This window comes from Salvelinus alpinus, chromosome 3, assembly GCF_045679555.1.
Source record: "Salvelinus alpinus chromosome 3, SLU_Salpinus.1, whole genome shotgun sequence".
Lineage (NCBI taxonomy): Eukaryota > Metazoa > Chordata > Actinopteri > Salmoniformes > Salmonidae > Salvelinus > Salvelinus alpinus.
Window position 1 is genome coordinate 36,997,567 of NC_092088.1, and position 27,816 is coordinate 37,025,382.

The 27,816-nt window shown below is 40.7% G+C and overlaps 1 protein-coding gene across 1 annotated transcript in view; it reads right to left on the reverse strand.

Moving 5' to 3' along the window:
• Window positions 1-333: 333 nt before the first annotated feature.
• The window catches only part of LOC139570622 (palmitoyltransferase ZDHHC16A-like), a 30,023-nt gene continuing 2,540 nt past the window's right edge, over window positions 334-27,816 (reverse strand). Inside the window, exons 2-11 of the mRNA XM_071392640.1 lie at window positions 10,422-10,680; window positions 9,732-9,926; window positions 9,552-9,640; window positions 9,313-9,341; window positions 8,920-9,053; window positions 8,633-8,716; window positions 8,283-8,368; window positions 7,702-7,825; window positions 7,555-7,625; window positions 334-7,417 (exon numbers count right to left, since the gene is read on the reverse strand). Coding sequence (XP_071248741.1) covers window positions 7,315-7,417; window positions 7,555-7,625; window positions 7,702-7,825; window positions 8,283-8,368; window positions 8,633-8,716; window positions 8,920-9,053; window positions 9,313-9,341; window positions 9,552-9,640; window positions 9,732-9,926; window positions 10,422-10,673 — 1,167 coding nt within the window. The 5' untranslated portion in view covers window positions 10,674-10,680 and the 3' untranslated portion in view covers window positions 334-7,314. The remainder of the gene's footprint in view (window positions 7,418-7,554; window positions 7,626-7,701; window positions 7,826-8,282; window positions 8,369-8,632; window positions 8,717-8,919; window positions 9,054-9,312; window positions 9,342-9,551; window positions 9,641-9,731; window positions 9,927-10,421; window positions 10,681-27,816) is intronic.

Genomic DNA, 27,816 nt, shown 5'->3' on the forward strand with positions numbered 1-27,816 from the left:
AGCTCCCCTCCTTTGGCTGTAAGGCAAACTGTTTTTCAAGGGAAGTGGGTGACAACTATCAGCCCTCAACAAACTGTTACGATCAGTGTATAGAACATTATCTTCACACACGATCAAGAAAACTGATTTGAGGTGTATCAGATTGCATAGTAAATCTCAGATGCTCAGAACAAGAGTTAAGAAAAGCATGGAACGCCTGGAGCTGTTTTGCATCACCCCTCCACAGAACAAAAATATCATCAATCTACCGTTTCCATATAATTGTAACGGCTGTCGTCTTCCTCCTCCTCGGACGAGGAGAGGAGAGAAGGATCAGATGACCAAAATGCAGCGTTGAAGGTAGACATAATATTTATTCAAATGAAAATGACGAAACACGAAATAACACTTGAATAATATACTACAAAACAAATAAATGATGTAGACAACAGACCTGAACAAACGAACTTACATAACACGAAGAACGCACGAACAGGAAAATAGACTACACAAAAACCGAACGAACAAACGAAACAGTCCCGTGTGGTGCAAACAGACACAGACACGGAAGACAACCACCCACAACAAAGAATGTGAAAACCACCTACCTTAATATGGTTCTCAATCAGAGGAGATGAAAACCACCTGCCTCTAATTGAGAACCATATCAGGTCACCCATTAACCAACATAGAAACACATAACATAGAATGCCCACCCACACTCACGCCCTGACCGACTAACACATACAAAAACAACAGAAAACAGGTCAGGAACGTGACAATAATGAATGATATTAGGCAAGAAAACATTTGTTTCTCCATGTAACCCACATACAAATTAGCATAGTTAGGAGCCATGGGGGATCCCATAGCAGTACCCTTCGTCTGAATCAAGAAATCATTTAGAAACACGAAGTAGTTGTGTGTGAGTACTATTTCAGCCAACTTTATAATGCATGCACTGGAAGGTTGTTCATTATGGTCACGTTACAGAAGAAAATGTTCCATAGCTTCAATACTGCCCTCTTGTGGAATATTTGTGTATAACGACAACATCAAAAGTAACTAACAAAGTATTATCTGGGAGAGGATCAAGAAATTCAATAATAGAGATCATACTGCTGGTGTCCTTTACAATTCTGTCGAATCAAAATAATTTGTAAAAAAAACCAGACAGAAATATGACTGAGACGCAAAGAAAATTCAAGGAGAGGGGGTACAAAAATGGTCCGATTAATATTGCCATTGAGAAAATTCAAAACAAAAACGAGACATGACCTTTTTCAAGGTAAAAATCGTAAAAATTAGCATTCTTGCGTTCTAACTACCCGCTATTCAAAGCGCTCTGAACAAATTAAGGGAATCGTTCACAAACATTGCCACATTCTAAGATCCGATGATAGTATCGGTGATGTGTTTTCAGACCTTCCCTTGGTCGTATTCTCACGGGGCAGAAACCTCAGAGATCAACTGGTAAACTCTGATTTACCACCCCAAGAAACCCTGCATAACGTGTAATGGCTGTGCTCAATGCAATGGCACTTATAAATGTAGATCCTTCAAACACCCCCAAACGGAAACAGAGCCCAATCAAAGATGTTATCATGTGCTCCACTAAGGCAGTTATTTATCTTATAACTTGTCTTTGAGGCGAAAATTATGTGGGTAATTCAAAGCGCGAATTAAAAGTACGTATCTCGGAGCATCGTTGCACCATTAGGTGCAAAAACTCTATTTACCCGGTTGCGGCCCACTTTTTGGGATAAAACCACTCGATTTTGTCTATACGTTATATTGGAATCGAACAAGTCACCCTACCTAGGAGGGGGTAACCTCGTCAATTTATTGTTAAAACGAGAGGCTGCTTTGATCTTTAATTGAAAGACCCTTGCTGCCTTCGGTCTCAACATAGACTTTGATCTGAAGCCATTCTTGTGATTTTGCTATTGTAAATGTTTGTAGGCTTATGTAGCCAAATTGTATCTATGATCGTACGCTACCATTTTTTAATGCCATTTTAATATATGAGAATTAACCAATGATATCAGGCTACACCCAGCCATGATTACAGACACGTGTGTCTTTTGACACTATATAAATGAGTCATCCCGCAGTGTTTGTCATTATACCCGAATGAAGACAGCTTGTTTGTCGAAACGTTGGACATAAATATTTTTTGCATCTGAGCTCCTAGAGTGTGCGGTTATCCTTTATTTTTTTTTAAAGAGGACCAGGTTTGAAACATTTTGTAGGGGGGAAATTCCACGGTAAACTGAGTCAGATTTTACACTTAAAATCTATGCCAAACAAAAACCATTGAGTCCAAAGTTTAACAAACCATACACATCTATGCACAACGACAACTTTCAACAATTTACACTGAACATTTTACAAAAACACATTTACTGGAAGAACTGTGCAGGTGCACATTTCGGTAACATAATTTCATTAAAATCTCCCTCAGTTTTTTACATGACCACATTTTCAAAAACTTTGAAATATCTGCTCTGAATTAAGATTCAATTATGTCTGCAGAAAGAATGTGGTGTCAGCTATAATAACAGCTTGAGTTTTGAATTACAATAAGTGAAGTGGATTTTCACCTGGTAACAGCATTTTATCATGGGTCCCTGATCTGTACTACACAGAAATGCAAAATGATGGATATGAATGTAATTCTGTTCATGGTGATGTATCCTAAATAGTTAGACCAAAAGGTAGAAATATGCAATATCATTCTTTGCATACTTGGGTATTATTCTACACACTAGCTATTATTTTAATGAGCTATGCCACCAAACAAGACCAAAGTTTTATTGCTTCTATAATCAGCACAACAGTTTTCAGCTGTGCTAACATAATTGTAAAAGGGTTTTCTAATGATCAATTAGCCTTTTAAAATGATAAACTTGGATTAGCTAACACAACGTGCCATTGAAACACAGGAGGGATTGTTGCTGATAATGGGCCTCTGTACACCTATGTAGATATCCATTAAAAATCAGCTGTTTCCAGCTACAATAGTCATTTACAACATTAACAATGTCTACACTGTATTTCTGATCAATTTGTTATTTTAATGGACCAAAAATGTTTTGCTTTTCTTTCAAAAACAAGGAAATTTCTAAGTGACCCCAAACCTTTGAACAGTAGTGTAGTTCAGTACATTATAATTCAGTAGAGTACATTAGTGTACTCAACTTGTGTGCTCTACTGTGTATTGTTCTGAACTCTACTATTCTTCACTGTACTGAACTACAGTACCAGTCAAAAATTTGGACACACCTACTCATTCAAGGGTTTTTATTTTATTTTTACTATAATAGTGAAGTCATCAAAACTATGAAATAACACTTATGGAATCATGTAATATTTTAGATTCTTCAAAGCAGCAACTCTTTGCCTTGATGACAGCTTTGCACACTCTTGGCACTCTGCTTTTCCTTTCTTGAGTTCCCACAGATGCTGAGCACTTGTTGGCTGCTTTTCCTTCACTCTGGTCCAACTCATCCCAAACCATCTCAATTGGGTTGTGGTCGTGTGATTGTGGAGGCCAGGTCATCTGATGCAGCACTCCATCACTCTCATTGGTCAAATAAACCTTACACAGCCTGGAGGTGTGCTTTGGGTCATTGTCCTGTTGAAAAACAAATGATAGTCCCACAAAGTCAAAACCAGATGGGATGGCATATCACTGAAAAAAACAAATCACACATTTGGATTCATCAGACCAAAGGACAGATATCCACCGGTCTAATGTCCATTGCTCGTGTTTCTTGGCCCAAGTAAGTCTCTTCTTCTCATTAGTGTCCTTTAGTAGTGGTTCGACCATGAATGTCTGATTCATGCAGTCTACTCTGAACAGTTGATGTTAGACGTACGTGTCTGTTACTTGAGCTCTGTGAAGCATTTATTTGGGCTGCAATCTGAGGTGCAGTTATTCTAATGAACTTATCCTCTGCAGCAGAGATAACAGCCAGTTTCATCATAGCGCTTGATGGTTTTTGCAACTGCACTTGAAGAAACTTTCAAATTCTTGAAATTTTCCAGATTGACTGGACTTCATGACGTAAAGTAATGATGGACTGTCACTTCTAATATGGACTTTGTCTTTTACCAAATAGGGTTATCTTGTCACAACACAACTAATTGGCTTAAACGCATTAAGGAAAGAAATTCCACAAATTAACAAGGCACACCTTTTAATTGAAATGCATTCCAGGTGACTACCTCATGAAGCTGGTTGAGAGAATGCCAAGAGTGTGCAAAGCTGTCAAGGCAAAGGGTGGCTACTTTGAAGAATCTCAAATATATTTTGATTTGTTTAACACCTGGTTACTACATGATTCCATATGTGTTATTTCAAAGTTTTGATGTCTTCACTATTATTTTACAATGTAGACCCTGGAAAGGGTAGGTGTGTCCAAACTTGACTGGTGCTGTATACTTTACTGTACTCCACCTACGGTGCTGTAATGTACTGAACAATACTCTACTGTAGTGTACTGTTCAAACTTGTGAAACACTATGTTTGGGTCAAATGAAGGCCGGTCCAGATGTTTGTGGATGTTGAAACCAAGGCTGGTCCGGACCAAAAAACATCTGTGGGCAATGAAATCAAGGCCAGGGCAGATTGAACCAAATTTTAACTACTTTTTACGTCCATGGACGTCCGATGCTCAGTGGATGAGGAGGCTGGTTTCAGTAAATGGAAAGAGAGGACTCATGGGTAGGTGTCAATAAAAGCCGTTAAGAGGTTACAATTAATTTCTGTCTAGTGACTTTGGCCACTAGAACGAAATAAAACAGTTATAAGCTGAACATAACAGTATGCCAGTGGAAGGGAGGACAGTAGCAGGTGACACAACTGTGGTATGTGAATACTATGATTTCCCATTGTAGCCAATTCAATTGCAGAAATTCTGTTACCGATTTGGTAACAGAATTAAAAGTTTGAATACCTTAATTCATAAAGTAAAAACAATATCACTAATTGATAGTTCTTTTACTTGTTACTTCTGGAAGGAGTAACAAGTAAAGGACAAATTTTTTAAATATCTTAAAGATATGTGGGTTTTTGCTAACGGAATTTCAAGGCAAAAGGCAATGTTTCTTAAAACTTACAGAAGGCAGAACAAGTTATCCTAAGCTAAAATGTGTTGCCATTAGTTGGCAGGGGTCTTTTCTTCAATAGTATTGTCTTTTGATATATTTCTAATTCATTTTAAGAGTTTTTCTGGTAGATGTCTTCTAAGACTCCTTTTCCATCTGTTTGACAAGAAATCAAAATGTTTGCCTATTCCACATTTTTAGGATGTAAAATCATTTAAACATTTACAGTTGAAGTTTACATACACCTTAGCCAAATATATTTAAACTCCGTTTTTCACAATTCCTGACATTTAATCCTAGTAAAAAGTCCCTGTCTTAAGTCAGTTAGGATCACCACTTTATTTTAAGAATGTGAAATGTCAGAATAATAGTAGAGAGAATGATTTATTTCAGCTTTTATTTCTTTCATCACATTTCCAGTTGGTCAGAAGTTTACATACACTCAATTAGTATTTGGTAGCATTGCCTTTAAATTGTTTAACTTGGGTCAAACGTTTAAGGTAGCCTTCCACAAGCTCCCCCAAAACAAGGGTGAATTTTCCTTTCCTCCTTTCCTCCTGACAGAGCTGGTGTAACTGAGTCAGGTTTGTAGGCCTCCTTGCTCGCACACGCTTTTTCAGTTCTTCCCACAAATGTTCTATGGGATTGAGGTCAGGGCTTTGTGATGGCCACTCCCAATATCTTGACTTTGTTGTCCTTAAGCCATTTTTCCACAACTTTGGACGTATACTTGGGGTCATCGTCCATTTGGAAGACCCATTTGCGACCAAGCTTTAACTTCCTGACTGATGTCTTTAAATGTTGCTTCAATATATCCACATCCTTTTCCTCCCTCATGATGCCATCTATTTTGTGAAGTGCACCAGTCCCTCCTGCAGCAAAGCACCCCCACAACATGATGCTGCCACCCCCGTGCTTCACGGCTGGGATGGTGTTCTTCGGCTTGCAAGCCTCCCCCTTTTTCCTCCAAGCATAACGATGGTCATTATGGCCAAACAGTTCTATTTTTGTTTCATCAGACCAGAGGACATTATTTTTTTAAAGTACGATCTTTGTCCCCATGTGCAGTTGCAAACCGTAGTCTGTCTTTTTTATGGCGGTTTTGGAGCGGTGGCTTCTTCCTTGCTGAGCGGCCTTTCAGGTTATGTCGATATAGGACTCGTTTTACTGTGGATACAGATAATTTTGTACCCGTTTCCTCCAGCATCTTCACATGGTCCATTGCTGTTGTTCTGGGATTGATTTTCACATTTCGCACCAAAATTACGTTAATCTCTAGGACACGGAAGGTGTCTCCTTCCTGAGCGGCATGACGGCTACGTGGTCCAACAGTGTTTATACTTGCGTACTATTGTTTGTACAGATGAATGTGGTACCTTCAGGCGTTTGTAAATTGCTCCCAAGGATGAACCAGACTTGTGGAGCTCTACAATCTTTTTCTGAGGTCTTGGCTGATTGCTTTTGATTTTCCCATGATGTCAAACAAAGAGACACTGAGTTTGAAGGTAGGCCTTGAAATAAATCCACAGGTACACCTCCAAATGACTCAAATGATGTCAATTAGCCTATCAGAAGCTTCTAAAGCCATGACATCATTTTCTGGAATTTTCCAAGCTGTTTAAAGGCACAGTCAACTTAGTGTATGTAAACTTCTGACCCACTGGAATTGTGATAGTGAAATAATCTGTCTGTAAACAATTGTTACTTGTGTCATGCACAAAGTAGATGTACTAACCGACTTGCCAAAACTATAGTTTGTTAACAAGAAATGTGTGGAGTGGTTGAAAAACAAGTTTTAATGACTCCAACCTAAGTGTATGTAAACTTCCGACTTCAACTGTATATATGCATTAATTTCAAAAAAATATTGACTCTTAGCTTTCATTTGATACCCAATTTGACATGCTCCTATGAACTTTACGTTGGTGCTCATGGGTCCTTTTACATGGAAATGACCAGGTTTGTTTCACTTGGGCGCTGCAAACATTCCCCATCTCTTCCCTGCTGGCCATCCCTGTAGTCCTCTGAGTATTCACTCTCCAGCTCAGAACTCCACTTCTCGTCTATAGAACCTGGTCATCGGTCTTTAGCACCTGTAGGGAGCAGGGGCCACAGGGAGATGTAGTTTTCTCTGTAGACAGAGTCTGTGGGGTCAGGGGTCAGACAGCCATCAGGTATTTCTTCATTGGGTAGATGTCTCAAGTCAGTTATTTTCTATTTGGCTCAGACGGGGATCATGTCTTTTCTGATTGGATAGATGTCCCAGGTCAGGCCGTTCCCATAGGGGGCATGTCCAGAGGGCAGGAGGACTCGCGTCAGCCAATGACTGGAGAGAGAAGAGAGGCAGAGGTTACCACAACTAAATACAATATAATATTTATTAATAGTGTTTTATTTCTGACCACAAGAGTCACAATGTGCGTGTTAAATATCACACTGCTTGGTGACAAGCATGTAACTAACCTTCTTTTCTCCACACCAAAGAAGACTTTCCAGTTGTTTAGTCTGCCATAGTTAAAGGGGTTCTTGTACACCTGGGACAAAGAGAAGAATACAGTTTAAATAGCTTGTATCCGCCAACTTTAAGACAAGTGGCGTGTGTGTGCTCACCTTGCCATGTTTGGCCATGCGTTCGGCCTCCTTGTTGTTGATGTGTCTCTCTATGCTGGTCTCTCCTCGGGATATCAGCACTGCGTGCCAGATAGTCAGCCCCCCCAGAGCTACAGCCACCGTGCTAAAATGACCAATCACAGTTTTTTGGGGGGAAAACAGCCAATGACAACACACACGGTACGGTGAGGCTGAAGTTCCATCATCACGGGGAAATAATGTACTTGGTTGCAAAAATTATATTTTCGCCTAATTTCAGTTAATGTGACAAAACAAGCAGGTATTGTGTAAAGAATCATTGTACCATCTACACCACTGAAATATACTTTCCATAACAAAACATATTGTATTTTCAGCTGTTTGAAACTGGTGTACAAAACCGAAAGTAAAAGATACAAAAACAAAATGGGAAGAATGGGAAGCACAGAAATAGCTCACATAGAACATTTCTACTGCTTCTTAGACTTCCTTTCAATGACAAATCTATAACTAACATTTATGTGAACATAGTCAGGTCACCCAAAAAGTTACATATTACAGTAATAATCACAATAATAGTAATATTGTGAAGTAGATCTCACCTAGTTAATACCCACATGTAGATGATACTCTTGTGGAACATCTTGTCTCTGAACGTGTAGGGAGGAGGGGGGGTCTGGTAGGTGCTCTGATTGACAACAACATACAGAGGTCATACAAACGCCTAAACAGTAAAACATATCCTAGTCGGGACCCTGAGGTTGTGCCTAAGTAACCGGTTTTATGAGTATGCAATAATAAGTATAATATAAGATCAAAGATCATATGAACAATATCACCCTTTAAATCTAAGTCATCCATTGACTTACCACCACTAAGAACAAGAAAGTAACTATGAGAAGCAGAATGACATGGAAGGGACAGTGTGTGTGTGTGTGTGTACGCGTACTACCTGCCCAGGAGGTAAGATTCCTATGAGTTGCCCCATCCCTGTCACCGGGACACCTGATTTATCCAAGTCCATGTGTTTGAAGCGCTATGGGGACAATGCAAAAAGACACACCGAGACAACCAAGAGTTAGAGATAAAAAGAAACACTTCAAGAGTTAAAACTGAACACAGAGACTGTTAAAGTAGACCATGACCCTCTCAACAATAGAAGTCCCACAATGGAGGAGATAGCAGACCAGCAGGCTCAGGTCTCTCTCAAAGAGTTTGCAAGCGTGTGTATGTGTGTACCTCTATAGCACTATAAGCATCTAGGAAGAGGTTACGGCCACTGATGCTGCAGTAGACACAGCCCAGGGTCATGGAGAGACAGAAGCAGAAGAAGTAGCGCTGGTTAAAATGGCCAACACAGTTATTCAGCCACGCTGGAGGGAACGGGAGTTAAGGAGGAAACCAAAAACACTAACACCCATCCTCAAAATACTACAAATTGTCATGTGTTTAAATGTTTTATATCCTGTGATTTTGTCTTCATTCTTGTGCCTAACAGACTTGCTTGTAAAAGATGTAGCTGTGGTAGAGACACAATCTAAATGTCACCCATCCCTGATATGTGTCACCCATCCCTGATAACTTGACATTACCAATCATAATCTCCATTCTCCAACTCCATTTAAAGGATACGACAATGATGATCCATTTTCAGAATGCACCTGTGAAGTAGAAGATGTCATGTTAACATTGGCCATCTACAACGCTACCATACTGTAGCAGGGTTATGAGTTTATCGAGTAGGTAGAAGTAATTCCCGTACCACCGGCCCAGTGTCAGATATTTCATCCCCCTAGTGGTTATGGTTAGGATATGCGATAGGGTCATCTGATCTTAGATCTGTGGTTAGGGGCAACCTGAGTTTGTCTTACGTGTTGCAGATGCCACAGTGGTGAGTCCTGGCTGGTTTGGGGATGATACACTTCTTACACACGGACACAAACGGAATGTCATTCTTTACCTGGAATAAACACAACACAGATATCTATTACACCCCTATGTGTGTGTGTGTGTGTGTGTGTGTGTGTGTGTGTGTGTGTGTGTGTGTGTACCGTAGGGGGGTATCCTGGGGCGGTCTTGGTGGCTTTATAATAGTGGAAGACAATCATGATGAGGTTCCAGTGTCCATAACCGATGTGCCAGACTATCCAGGGTGGAGAGTAGGTGTTGAGAATCAAGGGCAGCAGACCCACGTAGGCTATCAGCAGGATAGAACTGGTCAGTATCACCACCAGACAGACAAACACCTGGAGAGATGGAGAGAGAGAGAGAGAGAGAGAGAAATTAAAGACATGATACGGAACTTTGGCGACTACTTAGTATTTTTTTTAAACCTCCCGCTTTGGGCTGGATGTGTCAATGTGTAGTTCATACATGCATAATCTATGAGCAGAAATAGTCTTAATTACATTTGCCCCCAGATGGGCCCACCCCCCCAGATGGGCCCACCCCCTAGCAATTTGATTTCTACCGAAGAGCTTCAGCCCATCGCCATATAAGTGACAGCTAGCAAGAGGTATATCATGCACCCACCGCAGAGCAAGAGAACAATGACGTGGTGCACATATCTGCACATAATGTGATATAGTACGTAATTGTCAGGAACCACTTGTCTCGAGCGCTACTTTCAGAACTACTGGCTAAAAAGTATACAAAAAAGGTACCAGAGAATCAATTTAAGAGATGGAGAAATTGTTTCATGAGCAAGAACATCTGTGCAACTATCCATCACACATACTTACCGCCCCGAACCAGCGGGTGAGTAGGTCCACCATCCAGAAGATGGGTTCCATCAGTGAGTCCATGACGACATCAGAGTTGGTGAGGGAGTTGTAATAGAGGGAGTTAACCATCAGTTTGAGGTAGGCCCATCTCTGTCTCACACACAGCGGTAGTCTACTGTTGTTGCCATTGTTGTAGCGCCACCGTCTGGCACACATGCGCAACCGCACCCAGCGCAGCAGCACCAGCAGGAAGGTGGGGCACGGCCGCATTCTGCTCCTGAAACACACACACAGGGATGAATGTACACACACAAAGCTACAAAGACCACATGGGTGTAAGGAATGGTATTGGTTCTGGGTTCAGGCCTACTCCTTCTCTTGTCATCTGCCGGAAGTAGCAATTATGACGTTGGGATCTATGTTCTGACATTCCCCTGGCTCCGTGGGAATAACGGCATATGTTGGACCTGCTGGCTGGCCCTTCTGCCTACCCGTAATTCCAATTTAGGATTAGATTAAACCCCCCCCCCCCATGACATCACATTTAATCTCTGCCATTGGATGGTGGGAAGTTACATTCCAGCCATTTGGAAATCAAATTAAATTGTGGCCGTAGTGTTGTTTCATACTTTCACATCCTTCTCAGATGGGGGTTGACTACAACGTGCAGAAAAATGTATGATGAAATCTGGATTAAAACAGTCCAAATGAATTTAAGTCAGTTAAGTCAGTTAAGAACAAATTCTTATTTACAATGACGGCCTAGGAACAGTGGGTTAACCTGTTGAGGACAGAGGGCGCTATTTTCACTTTGAGGGAAAATCGTGCCCAATTTAAACGGCCTTGTACTCAATTCTTGCTCGTACAATATGCATATTATTATTACTATTGGATAGAAAACACTCTCTAGTTTCTAAAACCGTTTGAATTATATCTGTGAGTAAAACAGAACTCATTTTGCAGCAAACTTCCTGACAGGAAGTGGAAAATCTGAAATCGACGCTCTGTTCTAGGGCCTGCCTATAAATGGGCTTGATATATATTAGTATACATGCACGTCATACACCTTCCACTAGATGTCAATAGGGAGTGAGAGAAGAAATGGAGTGTTTATCTTGATCTGAGGTGGAATAAAAGCTCTTGGCATGACGTGACACCCATTTCCTGTTTCCTGGAACGCGCGAGAAGGGACCTGGTATTGCCTTCTGTAAAGCTGTCGTTATAGACGACTAATATCTCCGGCTTTGATTTTATTTGATAAATGTGACAATATCATCGTAAAGTATGTTTTTTCAATATAGTTTTATTAGATTGAAATTTTTTCGGGACGTTAGGCGTGTTGCGTTGTGTGCCTTTGTTCAGGAAGGAGAGCTTCGCGCCACTTTGCTAGCTTTCCGTGCTAATTGACTGGAGAAGAGGACGTTCTAAAACCAAACAACGATTGTTCTGGACAAAGGACCCCTTGTACAACATTCTGATGGAAGATCATCAAAAGTAGGACCCATTTTATGATGCTATTTCATATATCTGTCGAACATGTGAACTAGTAGTTTGCGCCCAGATTTTGGGCACTCTCTCGCTATAACTAAGCTGGATGTCGTAATGAAGTTATTTTTAGAATTCTAACACGGCGATTGCATTAAGAACTAGTGTATCTATCATTTCCTATACAACATGTATTTTCTAGTAACGTTTATGAATAGTTATTTGGTCAGAATAGTTGTGTCATAAAAATATCCGCACATTCTGGGAAAAAGATGCTACGTTAGCACAATGTATAACCACTGATTTCAGCTCTAAATATGCACATTTTCGAACAAAACATAAGTGTATGTATAACCTGATGTTATAGGACTGTCATCTGATGAAGGTTTATGAAGGTTAGTGAAAATTAATATATTTTGCTGGTTTATTCGCTATCGCTAACGTGCCTATTGCTATCGCTAACGTGCCTTGATGAATGAATGCGGTAGTGTGGTAGGCTATTGTAGTAAGCTAATATAATGCTATATTGTGTTTTTTAAGTAAAACACTTTAAAAAAATCTGAAATATTGGCTGGATTCACAAGATGTTTGTCTTTAATTTGCTGTACACCATCGATTTTTCAGAAATGTTTTATGACGAGTATTTAGGTATTTCACGTTGGTCTCTATAACTACTCTGGCTGCTTCGGTGCTATTTTTGACGGTAGCTGTGATGGTAGCTGCAATGTAAAACTGATTTATACCTCAAATATGCACATTTTTCGAACAAAACATAGATTTATTGTGTAACATGTTATAGGACTGTCATCTGATGAAGTTGTTTCTTGGTTAGTTTGGTTGGATCTTGGTTAGTTATGTTGGTTTTGTGCATGCTACCTGTGCTGTGAAAAATGTCTGTCCTTTTTTGTATTTGGTGGTGAGCTAACATAAATATACGTGGTGTTTGCTGTAAAACATTTTAAAAATCGGACATGTTGGCTGGATTCACAAGATGTGTATCTTTCCTTTGCTGTATTGGACTTGTTAATGTGTGAAAGTTAAATATTTCTACAAAATATTTTTTGAATTTCGCGCTCTGCCTTTTCAGTGGAATGTGGTAGGAGTTCCGCTAGCGGAACCCCGGAGCCAGACAGGTTAACTGCATTGTTCAGGGGCAGAATGGCAGATTTTTACCTTGTCAGCTCAGGGATTCGATCTAGCAACCTTTTGGTTACTGGCCCAACGCTCTAACCACTAGGCTACCTGCTGCCCCAAAAGGGGACTCCGTTAAGGGATAATGTGGAAACAGGCCAAATGTACATTTATAAATCACTGGCCCAATTCCAAACCGATATCTAGACCCTACGCTCAATGCACTTGTGGAGATCGGAGATAGTTTGATAGGTCAAAGGATGGAGGTTTAACAACGACAGCTGTAAATACATATTGACCAATCCATTTGGCATAGCCTACACATAGCACACCTTGCAATACAATATTCTCTAAAAACAGTTGTACAATGTGCTCTGCAATAAGATATCCAGAGTTTGAATTCTAAACCAGCAGCTGCCCAATACCAAGGTGGGCATGCATAATGTTGGATGCATTAGAATATAAGGTATGGAGAATGATAAAGAGTCTGTAGGATTATAGAAAAAGCAGTTGGGAAATGAATGTTTTAGTTTCAAATACTAAATATTCAGTGAATGCGAGTATATTTAGGTATTTAAAAATCAGCGATTCTCCACTTGTGGGTCGCGAACAAAGATTTTGAAAGGGTCACAGGTGTCGAAGTAAAAAAAAATATTTTAAAAACGCAACATGCCTTCATGAGCTGAAATAAAATAACCTAGAAATATTCCAAATGCACAAAAAGCTAATTTCTCTCAAATTGTGTTATTTTTTTTATATCCCTGTTATTGAGCATTTTATCCTTTGTCAAGATAATCCATCCCCCTGACAGGTGTGGCATATCAAGAAGCTGATTAAACAGTATGATCATTACACAGATGCACCTTGTGCTGGGGACAATAAAAGGCCACAAATGTGCAGTTGTCACACAACTCAATACTGACTGCAGGAATATCCACCAGAGCTGTTGCCAGAGAATTTAATGTTCATTTCTCTACCATAAGACACCTCCAACATTTTATAGAATTTGGCAGTATGTCAAACATGCCTCACAACCGCAGACCACGTGTATGAGCGGATTTGCTGGCGTCAACGTTGTGAACAGAGTGCCCCATGGTGGCGATGGGGTTATGGTATGGGCAGGCATAAGCTACGGAAAACAAACACAATTGCATTTTACAGATGGCAATTTGAATGCAGAGATACCATGACAAGATCCTAAGGCCCATTGTCCTGCCATTCATCCGCCACCATCACCTCATGTTTCAGCATGATAATGCACAACCTCATGTCGCAAGGATCTGTACACAATTCCTGGAAGCTGACAATTTCCCAGTTCTTCCATGGCCTGCATACTCACCAGACATGTCACCCATTGAGCATGTTTCGGATACTCTGTATCGACGTGTATGACAGTGTGTTCTAATCCCCGCCAATATCGAGCAAATCACCATAGCCATTGTAGAGGAGTGGGACAACATTCCACAGGCCATAATCAACAGCCTGACCAACTTTATGCGAAGATGTGTTGCGCTACATGAGACAAATGGTGGTCACACAAGATACTGACTGGTTTTCTGATCCGTGCCCCTACTTTCTTTTTACGGTATCTGTGACCCAATGCATATCTGTATTCCCAGTCAGAGCAGGGCGGCCCTATACGCAAGTTGCGTAGGGCCCGCAAATTACGCAAGATCCTCACCTCCCCCTCGTGTCAAAGTTGGTATCAATGTTTACAACTTCGATGAGAGGATGAAGCGTAACTATCCTCCTGGTCACAAAAAGAGAAGAAAAAAACAACATGAGTGAATTGCGGGAACAGCGAAACTTGTGTTCTCTCCTCCCCAAGTTTGATGTCAGCAAATAACAGTAACGTTGATGTGCATCGCTCTCTAGTCTGTCTTGCTAACATAGCTGGGCAGTGCATCTCTTGGTCTGTCGGTGTCTTGCTTGCTTTCCAGCCACTTCCAGGTTTGAGAGTGAAAGTGAAATACAACTATTTATTACGTTTGATTAACGCCAACGGTGTAAACTGCAGCTCGGAAAAGATGACGCGGTTATGTGTGAACATGCATTCATGAAATGAATCTCACGCTTTCCAGCAGCAACCTCTGTGGGGACCAGTCCAGACAATATTTGGGCGTGTTGGCACTCCTCATAGGTGCACAGAATTTTAAAACAAGGCAATGATTATCTAGTCTCTCAGTCAAGGTTTAGTTACAACTCTGGACTAATGCAAGATGGAAAGCAATGGATTGGCATTGACTATTGATTTATATATTGAATTAAAAATGTTTGTTTAGCTAGGCATACTGGGCAATATGGATGCACATCTCTCAGTAAATAATAACCATCAAGTATTCAGCCAAGCCATAGTATAAATAGTATTTATATTTGAAAATGTATAAAAGGAAATCTGGGGGAGCCAGTTAGAATGGGCCTGATACAGCTTATAAAATGTATAATAGTATTGTTATCTATAATTTACAGGTGCTATGCTTACGTTTGTCAGTAGAGTAGATGCTGGATCATCAGCCAGTACAAGCACAGACTCAGGTAATCCACATCCAGCTTCAGCCAGTACTAACACAGACCCAGTACAGCCGGCTTCAGCAAATACTAACACAGACCTAGTACTGGCAGCTTCAGCAAGTACAGTACTAACGCAGACCCAGTACAGCTGGCTTCAGCAAATACTAACACAGACCCAATACAGCAGTCTTCAGCAAGTACTAACACAGACCCAGGTGAAGTACAGGCAGCCTCATCCAGTACTAGCACAACCAGAGTTGTACAGCCAGCATCAGATACAAGCAGCTCAGACCATTATAGAACAGTTGCTGCTCCACCAAATGACCCAGCAGATTGGCCCCCAGTCTTAACAGACTTTTAGGGGGACTGAGTTAGTGCGCAGAGGTCCATTCAAACCAGGACTGAATTTTTCTTACCCTAAAGACAAGTATAGAAGAGGTTTCCATTCAGGCTTATTACAGAGACAGCTGTCAAATGGGGAAAAGATTACCAGAAGCCGGCTTTCATACTCAAAAACAACTCTGTGTATCGTTTTTGCTGCAAGCTCTTTTCTACAAAAGATTACAAAATAATGAAGGCATGAATGACTGGTCAGATATCAACACCATTCTGAAACACCATAAGGGTAGTCCTGAACACACAAACAATATGATTGAGTGGAGAGAACTTGATCTGCGCCTAAGTCTGGACAGACTCTTGACCAGATACAAATGACAATTTTGGAGGCTGAAAGAAAGAGATAGCGGGATGTCCTCACGTTTCATAAGTATCACTCAGTCTCTGGCTGAAAGAAACCTAGCATTCAGAGGTACATCAGACAAACTCTTCCTGCCAGATAATGGCAACTTCCTAAAAGAGGTTGAATTACTGGCAAAATTTGACCCAGTTATGGAAAATCATCCATGGAGATTATTCAATTAAAGACGTAAATTTTTGCGCTACATGTGCAAAACAGCATTCCTAACCTAGCCCACAATGTCTGCTGTGTGGATCGAGCAGTCATTTGAAAGAGTAAGAACATTTCAGCGAGACAACTCAAAGGCGAAATCCATTGAAGCCAAGATAATGGAATTCATTGCCCATGACAATCAACCGTTCTGTCGCGGGTGATGTTGGCTTTCGCCAATTGGTCAAGCACCAATACAAACTACCAAGTAGATCGGAATGGCCGATTTCAAGTTTTCATAACAATCGGTAATCGGTAATATTTGGACACCGATTATGGCTGATTACATTGCACTCCACGAGGAGACTGCGTGGCAGGCTGACTACCAGTTATGCGAGTGCAGCAAGGAGCCAAGGTAAGGTGCTAGCTAGCATTCAACTTATCTTATAAAATAAAAATTAATCTTGACATAATCACTAGTTAACTACACATGGTTGATGATATTACTAATTAATCTAGCTTCTCCTGCGTTGCATATAATCAATGCGGTACCTGTTAATTTATCATTGAATCACAGCCTACTTCGCCAAACAGGTGATTTAACAAGCGCATTCGCGAAAACAGCACTGTCGTTGCACCAATGTGTACCTAACCATAAACATCAATGCCTTTCTTAAAATCAATACACAAGTATATATTTTTAAACCTGCATATTTAGTTAATATTGCCTGCTAACATGAATTTCTTTTAACTAGGGAAATTGTGTCACTTCTCTTGCTTTCTGTGCAAGCAGAGTCAGGGTTTATGCAGCAGTTTGGGCCGCCTGGCTCGTTGCGAACTGTGGAAAGACCATTTCTTCCTAACAAAGACCGTAATTAATTTGCCAGAATTGTACATAATTATGACATAACATTGAAGGTTGTGCAATGTAACAGCAATATTTAGACTTATGGATGCCTCGATAAAATATGGAACGGTTCCGTATTTCACTGAAAGAATAAAACGTTTTGTTTTCGAAATGATAGGTCATTAATATGGACAAATCCGGAAACTAAGGCTTATATTTCTTTGTGTTATTATATTATAATTAAGTCTATGATTTGATAGAGCAGTCTGACTGAGCGGTGGTAGGCAGCAGCAGGCTCGTAAGCATTCATTCAAACAGCACTTTCCTGCATTTGCCAGCAGCTCTTCGCTATGCTTCAAGCATTGCACTGTTTATGACTTCAAGCCTATCGACTCCCGAGATTAGGCTGGCAATACTAAAGTACCTATTAGAACATCCAATAGTCAAAGGTATATGAAATACAAATGGTATAGAGAGAAATAGTCCTATAATAACTACAACCTAAAACTTCTTACCTGGGCATATTGAAGACTCATGTTAAAAGGAACCACCAGCTTTCATATGTTCTGAGCAAGGAACTTAAAACGTTAGCTTTTTTTACATGGCACATATTGCACTTTTACTTTCTTCTCCAACACAGTGTTTTTGCATTATTTTAACCAAATTGAACATGTTTCATTATTTATTTGAGACTAAATTGATTTTATTGACGTATTATATTAAGTTAAAATAAGTGTTCATTCAGTATTGTTGTAATTGTCATTATTACAAATATATATATATATATATTTGGGTAGTATATGGTGCTTTGGTGACAAAACGGATGGCACTGTGATAGACTACATCCAGTTTGCTGTGTAGAGTGTTGGAGGTTATTTTGTAAATGACATCACCGAAGTCGAGGATCGGTAGGATGGTCAGTATGTTTAGCAGCATGTGTGAAGGATGCTTTGCTGCGAAATAGGAAGCCGATTCTAGATTGGAGATGCTTAATGTGAGTCTGGAAGGAGCGTTTACAGTCTAACCAGACACCTAGGTATTTGCAGTTGTCCACATATTCTAAGTCAAAACCGTCCAGAGTCGTGATGCTAGATGGGTGGTGGGCAGGTGCAGGCAGCGATCGGTTGAAGAGCATGCATTTAGTTTTTCTAGCGTTTAAGAGCAGTTGGAGATCACGGAAGGAGTGTTGCCTGGCATTAAAACTGATCTGGAGGTTTGTTAACACAGTGTCCAAAGAAAGGCCAGAAGTATACAGAATGGTGTCGTCTGCGTAAAGGTGGATCAGAGAACCACCAGCAGCAAGAGCGACATCATTGATGTATACAGAGAAAATAATCAGCCTGAGAATGAAACCCTGTGGGACCCCCATAGAGACTGCCAGAGGTCCGGACAACAGGCCCTCCGATTTGACACACTGAATGCTGTCTGAGAAGTAGTTGGTGAACCAGGCGAGGCAGTCATTTGAGAAACCAAGGCTGTTGGGTCTGCCGATAAGAATACGGTGATTGACAGTCGGAAGCCTTGGCCAGGTCGATGAAGACGGCTGCACAGTACTGTCTTTTATCAATGTGATCATATGATATCGTTTAGGACCTTGAGCGTGGCTGAGGTGCACCCATGACCAGCTCAGAAACCAGATTGCATAGCGGAGAAGGTACAGTGGGATTCGAAATGGTCGGTGATCTGTTTATTAACTTCTTTGGTACTGGGGGGCAGTATCGAGTAGCTTGGATAAAAAGGTGCCCAGAGTAAACTGCCTGCTACTCAGTCCTAAAAGCTAGAATATGAATATAATTAGTAGATTTGGATAGAAAACACTCTGAAGTTGGAATGATGATGTCTGTGAGTATAACAGAACTCATATGGCAGGCAAAAACCTGGGAAAAATCCAACCAGGAAGTGGGAAATCTGAGGTTTGCCTATCGAATATACAGTGTCTATGGGCTCATGTTGCACTTCCTAAGGCTTCCACTAGATGTCAACAGTCTTTAGAACCTAGTTTGATGCTTCTACTGTGAAGGAGGGGGGAATGAGAGCTGTTTGAGTCAGGGGTCTGGCAGAGTGCCATGAGCTCAGTCTCACTCAAGGGAGCGCGAGTTAGCTGCGTTCCATTGCATTTCTACAGACAAAGGAATTATTATTGAAGATTTATGATAAAAACATCCTAAAGATTGATTCTATACTCCATTTGACATGTTTCTACGAACTGTAATATGAATTTTCGTCTGGACTTGCCCGCACCTCCTGAGTTTGGATTTGTGTACTAAAACGCGCAAACAAAAAGGAGGTATTTGGACATAAATTATGGACTTTATCGAAGAAAACAAACATTTATTGTGGAACTGGGATTCCTGGGAGTGCATTCTGATAAAGCTCATCAAAGGTAAGTGAATATTTATAATGCTATTACTGACTTCTGTTGACTCCACAACATGGCGAGTATCTGTATGGCTTGTTTTTGTGTCTGAGCGCCGTACTCAGATTATTGCATGGTGTGCTTTTTCCGTAATTTTTTTTGTAATCTGACACAGCGGTTGCATTAAGGAGAAGTGGATCTAAAATTCCATGCATAATAGTTGTATCTTTTAGCAATGTTTATTATGAGTATTTCTGTAAATTGATGTGGCTCTCTGCAAAATCACCAGATGTTTTGGAACTACTGAACATAACGCGCCAATGTAAACTGAGATTTTTGGATATAAATATGAACTTTACCAAACATACATGTATTGTGTAGCATGAAGTCATATGAGTGTCATCTGATGAAGATCAAAGGTTAGTGATTCATTTTCTCTATTTCTGCTTTTTGTGACTCCTCTCTTTGGCTGGAAAAATGGCTGTGTTTTTCTGTGACTAGGTGCTGACCTAACATGATCGTTTGGTGTGCTTTCGTCGTAAAGCTTTTTTTGAAATCGGACACTGTGGCTGGATTTACAACAAGTGTATCTTTAAAATGGTGTAAAATACTTCTAGGAATTCTAATTATGGGATTTCTGTTGTTTTGAATTTGGCGCCCTGCAATTTCACAGGCTGTTGGCGAGGTGGGACGCTACCGTCCCAAATATCCCAGAGAGGTTAACTTGGTTTTTGAAGACTTTAGAAAAGGCAGGGTAGGATAGATATAGGTCTGTAACAGTTTGGGTCTAGAGTGTCTCCCCCTTTGAAGAGTGGGATGACCGCAGCAGCTTTCCAATCTTTAGGGATCTCAGACGATACGAAAGAGAGGTTGAACAGGCTAGTAACAGCTGTGGTGGATAATTTTAGAAAGAGAGGGTCCAGATTGTCTAGCCCAGCTGATTTGTTTGGGGTCCAGATTTTGCAGCTCTTTCAGAACATCAGCTGTCTGGATTTGGGTGAAGGAGAAATGGGGGAGGATTGGGCAAGTTGCTGTGGGGGGTGCAGAGCTGTTGACAGCAGTAGGGGTAGCCAGGTGGAAATCGTGGCCAGCCGTAGAAAAATGCTTATTGAAATTCTCGATTATCGTAGATTTATCGGTGATGACAGTGTTACCTGGCCTTAGTGCAGTGGGCAGCTGGGAGGAGGTGCTCTTATTCTTCATGGACTTTACAGTGTCCCAGAACTTTTTGGAGTTTGTGCTACAGGATGCAAATTTCTGTTTGAAAAAGATAGGAAAGCAAAGGCTAACTGCCTGTGTATATTGGTTCCTAACTTCCCTGAAAAGTTGCATATCGCGTGGGCTATTCGATGCTAATGCAGTACGCCACAGGATGTTTTTGTGCTGGTCAAGGGCAGTCAAGTCTGGAGTGAACCAAGGGCTAGATCTGTTCTTAGTTCTACATTTTTTGAATGGGGCATGCTTATTTAAGATGGTGAGGAAAGCACTTTTAAAGAATAGCCAGGCATCCTCTACTGACGGAATGAGGTCAATATCCTTCCAGGATACCTGGGCCAGGGAGATTAGAAAGGCCTGCTCGCTGAAGTGTTTTAGGGAGCGTTTGACAGTGATGAGGGGTTGTCGTTTGACCGCGGACCCATTACGGACGCAGGGCAATGAGGCAGTGATCGCTGAGATCCTGGTTGAAGACAGCAGAAGTGTATTTAGAGGGCAGGTTGGTCAGGATGATATCTATGAGGGTGCCCGTGTTTACGGATTTAGAGTTGTACCTGGTAGGTTCTTTGATAATTTGTGTGAGATTGAAGGCATCTACAGTTGAAGTCAGAATTCATACACCTTAGCCAAATACATTTAAACTCTGTTTCACAATTTCTGACATTTAATCCTAGTAAAAAATCCCTGTTTAGGTCAGCTAGGATCACCACTTAATTTTAAGAATGTGAAATGTCCGAATAATAGTAGAGAATGATTTATTACATTTTATTTATTTCATCACATTCCCAGTGGGTCAGAAGTTTACATACACTCAATTAGTATTTGGTAGCATTGCCTTTAAATTGTTTAACTTGGGTCAAACATTTCGGTTAGCCTTCCACAAGCTTCCCACAAGAAGTTGGGTGAATTTTGGCCTTTCCTCCTGACAGAGCTGGTGTAACTGAGTCAGGTTTGTAGGCCTCCTTGCTCGCACACGCTTTTTCAGTTCTTCCCACAAATTTTCTATAGGATTGAGGTCAGGGCTTTGTGTTGGCCACTCCAGTACCTTGACTTTGTTGTCCTTAAGCCATTTTGCCACAACTTTGGAAGTATGCTTGAGTCATTGTCCATTTGGAAGACCCATTTGCGACCAAGCTTTAACTTCCTGACTGAGGTCTTGAGATGTTGCTTCAATATATCCACAATTTTCCTACCTCATGATGCCATCTTTTTTGTGAAGTGCACTAGTCCCTCCTGCAGCAAAGCACCCCCACAACACGTGCTTCACGGTTGGGATGGTGTTCTTCGGCTGGCAAGCATCACCCTTTTTCCTCCAAACATAACGATGGTCTTTATGGCCATTTTTGTTTCATTAGACCAGAGGACATTTCTCAAAAAAGTACGATCTTTGTTCCCATGTGCAGTTGCAAACCGTAGTCTGGCTTTTTTATGGCGGTTTTGAAACAGTGGCTATGCGATTAAAATATTGGTCAAAAGGCAAATAAAAGTATTATCTGAGTTTTATAAATATTTACCAAATAAACTAAAGCAAAAAATTATAAAAGTAATAAGAAAACAACGAGGCTATATACAGGGTGTACCGGTGCCGAGTCAATGTGCAGGGTTACAGGTTAGTCGAGGAAATTTGTTAATTTAGGTAGGGGTAAAGTGACTATGCATAGATAATAAACTAAACAGCGAGTAGCAGCAGTGTAAAAACAAATGGGGGGGGGGGGGTGGGGGGTGATTAATCGATCAGCAGTCTTAGAAGCTGATAAGGAGCCTTTTGGTCCTCGACTTGGCACTTTGGTATCACTTTCCGTGCGGTAGCAGAGAAAACAGTCTGTGACTGGAGACTGACAATTTTTTGGGCTTTCATCTGACACCGCCTAGTATATAGGTCCTGGATGGCAGGAAGCTTGGCCCAAGTGATGTACTGGGCCACCTTCTGTAGCGCTTTTGGTCAGATGGCGAGCAGTTGCCATACCAGGCGGTGATGCAACCGGTCAGGATGCTCGCGATAGTGCAGCTGTAGAACTTTTTGAGAATCTGGGGACCCATGCCTAATCTCTTCTGTGGGGTTTATCAGCCGATGGCATCCAACGTTATGGTGTATTACTGCCACCTACTGTACGAAAGCACCCCCGCCTGTGTACCGGAATCCTAGCTTAAAAATGGACCAATGTAAGTATAAAAGAGGGGTTCCTGCAGATGCAGGAATGCCCACATGCAGGAACACCTCTAATTACGGTTCGCAGTTGCACCCTTCTCCTCCACCTAGCCAACATAAAAGTAAGTATTTAGAAGAAGAAAATGCAAGAATTGACATTGCCAACAAACGGAAATGTCTTCAAATGAAATAAATATACACAATATGTAACAACCAGCTCCTCCCGCTACAGTGCTCGATCCATCTCGTAAACTAAAGCAGATTGCTACAGCCCACCACATAATCCCCTCCTTTATTAAACCATCTGCCAGTGACCGAGGTAGACAGTTTCAAGTTGGATATTCGACGGATATTTGCCCTTTCAAACCTAAATAGCTTTCAAACCACTTTTGCCACAGACTCCAAAGTGTCATTATGTTGGAAAAATTGCACACAACATTGCACCGGTCTTATTTTTGCGATTTCGACATTAATTTGCTTTCCAAAGCTAATAAACATGTGGAAATGTGAGCAACATTTTGTATTCCTAGTTGAATTAGTTAGGGAGCGTAAACAAAGTACAAACTTTTTTTACATTTAAATTTCAATAGCTCATGTGACCTACTTGAATGCCCACTGACTACCCTTCTATATTACACACCCTTTAGTTTGTCCATTTTCCTCTCACAAGATTTGACATACATTTTTCAAAATTTAGAATTTCAATTGCTCCTTGGTCATGTGACCTAGTGACTTCAAACAAGGTTCAGAATGTCCACTGACTATACCTTCATATCGCACACTCTGATGTTTGTCTACTTTCATATCATGCTATTAGACTTAAATCTGTAAGCTTTGCAAGCCTTCATTTCACATGGGTGCTAAAAAAAAATAATGGCTGTAAGTGGTATGGAATAAAGGACAGGAGAGGTGTTCGAACAGAAGTGCTTAAAGGAAGGCACACAGGTAGGCCTCATGAAAAACAATGTTTCATATGCTCTTTTTAATCACAGTAATAGGCAGTGATTTGTCAGTGAGCTTGATAAGGTGAAACAATCATTTTCATAGCATCACTTTCATATTCTGTACATTAAGACAAATCCTTCTACGTTGAGTATTAGAACGCAGTTTCCATAACCTGATAATGACTTGACATTTGAGTGCATTCACAACAAGCCCCCTGCAGACAAAATGCAATAGTGCATTTGAGGGTTGGTTTTTCTGATGAAAATAATTATTTGATGCATGGCCTACTATTTCTAACTGTAAAAATTAATTCCTACGTCTTTTGTGAAAAAAAATCATTTTTCCAAAATTGATTTAGGTACATTTTTGTGAAGAGGTATGAGGGTTGTGATATGGGTCATTTAATAGTAAAATCATTTAAGGGATCAATACATTTCTATATTGCTTCCCCAGTATCTGCATGAACCATCAGGCCAAGTGTTTTTGGTTGACCCTGCTGGACAGAAAGAGAAGGAGGAATCGGAACACGCTGCATTCAAATTCAGGTCTTAGTTATTCCATTGTACTGGATCTAATACATATTAGCATTTTACATACATAACTTTTTATGACATACTGTGAAAAACTCTTGGCTGCTGGCTCTGTCACTTTCAGACATGTGCAGAGCAGACTGAAAGGGGAAGGGTAGCTCTTGACTTGAACCACAGGGCTTCTCTGTAAAGAGAGAGTAATCCAAAAGGCACAGACATACCCCTTGACTTTCAATTGGCACCGTTGACCTGTATGTATTCTCTCCTGATTGGCTCTGTGGTGCACAGTCTGGCAGTCTGACTAAAGTGCCAGAGGTATGAGGAGAGACATCCTCCTTTGTATTTATGGGAACAAATCTTTCCTAACACTTTGGATCCTATTCTTGGACAGTTAGAAGACACAATGCATCAAAAACAAAAAAATACTAATTACTGTCCAAGAGTAACCTCAACCTTGTGGGTCTGTGGGTGTTTTGGCCAATAAAGTGCAAACTCAATTCTACCAGTGACGAGTCTCTCATGCCCCTATGAACACAGGGCAATAGTTTTTAATCTAAATCAGCCCTTTTTTACTGGAGTACACTAACCCCTAATTGGGGCTCTTTTCTTGACACATAGAAGTTAACCAGATAAGAAGTCAAGAAGATCAAAATGTAGATTGTTGTAAGGGTGTATTACATCCTGTGCTGGCCACATTGGATATGACATTCTGGATTCTGAGTGGTAAAATCATAGCTGAAAAATGCCTCTATGTATGTGTATACATTTTCCCCAAGAAATAACTTTATTTTATTTATTTATTTCACCTTTATTTAACCAGGTAGGCTAGTTGAGAACAAGTTCTCATTTGCAACTGCGAACTGGCCAAGATAAAGCAAAGTAGTTCGACACATACAACAGAGTTACACATGGAATAAACAAACATAAAATCAATAATACAGTAGAAAAATGTATATACAGTATGTGCAAATGAGGTAGGATAAGACAGGTAAGGCAATAAATAGGCCGTGGTGGCGAAGTAATTACAATATAGCAATTAAACACTGGAGTGGTAGAATGTGCAGAAGATGAATGTTTAAGTAGAGATACTGGAGTGCAAAAGAGCAAGATAAATAAATAAATACAGTATGGGGATGAGGTAGATTGGATGGGCTATTTACAGATGAGCTATGTACAGGTGCAGTGATCTGTGAGCTGCTCTGACAGCTGGTGCTTAAAGATAGTGAGGGAGGTAAGTCTCCAGCTTCAGTGATTTTTGCAGTATGTTCCAGTCATTGGCAGCAGAGAACTGGAAGGAGAAGCGGCCGAAGGAAGAATTGGCTTTGGGGGTGACCAGTGAGATATACCTGCTAGAGCACGTGCTACGGGTGGGTGCTGCTATGGTGACCAGTGAGCTGAGATGGCCTGGAGCCAGTGGGTTTGGCGACGAGTATGAAGCGAGGGGCAGCCAACGAGAGCGTACAGGTCGCGGTGGTGGGTAGTATATGGGGCTTTGGTAACAAAACGGATGGCACTGTGATCGACTGCATCCAATTTGCTGAGTAGAGTGTTGGAGGCTATTTTGTAAATGACATCGCCGAAGTCGAGGATCGGTAGGATGGTCAGTTTTACAAGGGTATGTTTGGCAGCATGAGTGAAGGATGCTTTGTTGCGAAATAGGAAGCCGATTCTAGATTTATTTTGGATTGGAGATGTTTAATGTGAGTCTGGAAGGAGAGTTTACAGTCTAACCAGACACCTAGGTATTTGTAGTTGTCCAAATATTCTAAGTCAGAACTGTCCAGAGCAGTGAAGCTGGACGGGCGGGCAACGATCAGTTGAAGAGCATGCATTTAGTTTTTCTTGCATTTAAGAGCAGTTGGAGGCCACGGAAGGAGAGTTGTATGGCATTGAAGCTCGTCTGGAGGTTAGTTAACACAATGTCCAAAGAAGGGCCAGAAGTATACAGAATGGTGTCATCTGCGTAGAGGTGGATCAAAGAATTACCAGCAGCAAGAGCGACATCATTGATGTATACAGAGAAAAGAGTCAGCCCGAGAATTGAACCCTGTGGCACCCCCATAGAGACTGCCAGAGGTCCGGACAACAGGCCCTCCGATTTGACACACTGAACTCTGTCTGAGAAGTAGTTGGTGAACCAGGCGAGGCAGTCATTTTGAGAAACCAAGGCTGTTGAGTCTGTCAATCACAACATTCTTATTGGCAGAGTCGAAAGCCAAAGGGGGTGGAGTTGCAAGCTACTACATAGTTCTGTCATGCTATCCAGGTCTGTGCCCAAACAGTACATAGCCCATCTGTAAATAGCACATCCAACTACCACATCCTCATATTGCCATTTATATTTTTGCTCCTTTGCACCCCAGTATCTCTACTTGTACATTCATCTTCTGCACATCTATCACTCCAGTGTTTATTTGCTTAATTGTAATTATTATTTCGCCACTACGGCCTATTTATTGCCTTACCTCACTAATCTTACTTCATTTGCACACACTGAATATAGACTTTTATATTGTGTTATTGACTGTACATTTGTTTATTCCATGTGTAACTATGTTTTGTTGTTTGTGTCACACTGCTTTGCTTTATCTTGGCCAGGTCGCAGTTGTAAATGAGAACTGGATGAGCACTAAATGAGAACTGGCTTACCTGGATGAATAAAGGTGAAATAAAAAATAAAATAAATAAAAAATGTATGTGGGAATGTCTGTCCTACATGTAGTGTTGGTACATGGAATATTCCTCAACTGCATATATCATAAATTGCTATTTCAAAATAGAAGTATTATGTTCAACAACTGACATTTTCAGATATAATTTTTTTACAAACACACTTTGGTGCTTACAATTCATTCTCTATTGTCATAGATTTGGTGGGCACTGTCATCTGTGATATTACTTTTTTTAAGCACGTACTGATGAAACGGTCACTTAATATTTTTTTCTTATCTACAAACGCTCTACATTTATCCACTCTGATAGGGTTGGATCCTATATGCTACTTTTATTATTGTCCTGTAAATGGTTCAGTGCCTATAATTTAGGCTGTGTGTGTGTGTGTGTGTGTGTGTGTAATGGGGCATAAAGGAAATTACCTCTACTACTAAATTACTACTAGTTTAAAGTGATAAGGAAAACAGCATACAAATTTGGCTTGTGTATTCATTTGCCTATAACTAATCAGAATTCCATTATGTTTACATAAAAAAGAGAATACTTCAAAATGAGAAGATCCTGCCATGGAAAAGACGACTGGGTGGACATAAAGTGGAATGGACGGAAAATAACTCACACCATGCAGCAGGACACCTTCAGCTGCGAGGTCTTTGTAATGCAGGTTTGATAGTTATATTTTCAA